The following is a 1,312-nucleotide window of genomic DNA, read 5'->3' as shown; positions in this document are numbered from 1 at the left end:
ATCAACGCTACACATCTGCAGCCAACATACCAAGACTAGGAGTTGATGACAACTATTATTTTCAAGCATTACAGCTGAATATTTCACCTGCAATACCTTGGGAGAGGCGTTTTGGTTATTATTTCAGTATAATTACTATGGCTATTTCTAATCCAGTTATAGATACCTCCCTGGTGGGGATGGGGGTTTTTGGGCAAATGCATGGTCACCGTGACACTGGAGACGATGCTGCAGGTTATACCTGCATGATGTCCAACACAAATGTCCCAGAAGGTGGTGGAACTGAAATGGGGAGATTCTTCATTCTGAACAATCTCATTTATGTGAAGATGGTTCGCTTTAGCTTGCCCATATTCAATGGGCTCTTCTTGCATGGGGGCTCACCAATCATTCTTGGACGTGGCATTGAGTTGAAAAAAAACTTGTATCGGATCAACGCCGTTCTATATTCACCACGTTTCATGCTTTCTGGAGCTGGTCAATACTCTATCGGGTTCGCCAGTATGTTTGGACAACTCTTCAAATTGTCAACAGAGGCGACATCATTGCTGTGAGTAACAAACATTAACATCTGTCACAGAAAACTGAGAAAATCTAGCACCAATAAAGGGACGATAACAAGGGAGGCTAACTTTGTCCGAGACGGTATTATCCTTATGGAACCTAAGTCATTGTTCAACTTTGTCATCCGGGGCCTACTTCAAATTTCTGCCTATATTGTTCGTCAGCTTCCATTGCCTATGGGTGTACGAATAGACCAGGCAAAGTTTACGTCTGCATTCACCATGCAAGACAATATGACAACCATCACTGCTGAACCTTGGCCTGAAGCTCCAGATGGTTCGGTCTCTGATCCCATTTTACCAGGGGAGATTGAGGTTGATGGGATGGATCCATCTGTCAAAGCAGCTCATATTCGCAAAAAAATCCACATGGAATGGATTGACCACAAAGCCAATATGGCCAGCTTTATACCATCCCAGTGGGGCCACGTTAAGGACTACACAGATACGACAAGTCAAGATACAGAAGTTGATAGGCCAAAACGTGAATGTCTTACCATTGTCAAATTGCTTCACACTTATGCTTTCTTATAGATGTGGGTGGTGGCATCAGCAGGAAAAACAAGAATGAAGGTCAAAACCGGGAGAGGGAGCTTCAACGTAAGTGATTGTTTTTACTTGGCAGATTGTTACTGAGAAAACATAGGTATCAGTGCAAGGCTTGGAAGAAAAAAACCCATAGATGGGATCACTATTGATAGCATGAGTTTATTGAATCAACATCTTCATCAAGGTAAGTAATGTGAGGG

General features: G+C 42.8%; 1 protein-coding gene across 1 annotated transcript; it reads left to right on the top strand.

The window, feature by feature from the left end:
* Positions 1-137: 137 nt before the first annotated feature.
* On the top strand, positions 138-1,199 carry LACBIDRAFT_335580 (uncharacterized protein; the record flags this gene model as incomplete). The annotated part of the gene is made up of 5 exons (XM_001890447.1): positions 138-501; positions 535-550; positions 581-1,047; positions 1,098-1,163; positions 1,189-1,199. 5 exons carry the CDS (start codon positions 138-140, stop codon positions 1,197-1,199), a joined length of 924 nt encoding a protein of 307 aa, XP_001890482.1.
* Positions 1,200-1,312: the final 113 nt, after the last annotated feature.

This window comes from Laccaria bicolor, genomic scaffold (genome assembly GCF_000143565.1).
Source record: "Laccaria bicolor S238N-H82 LACBIscaffold_97 genomic scaffold, whole genome shotgun sequence".
In the NCBI taxonomy this organism is placed as follows: domain Eukaryota; kingdom Fungi; phylum Basidiomycota; class Agaricomycetes; order Agaricales; family Hydnangiaceae; genus Laccaria; species Laccaria bicolor.
Note: the sequence above shows the minus strand (reverse complement) of the source record. Positions and strands in the feature narration are given on the sequence as shown.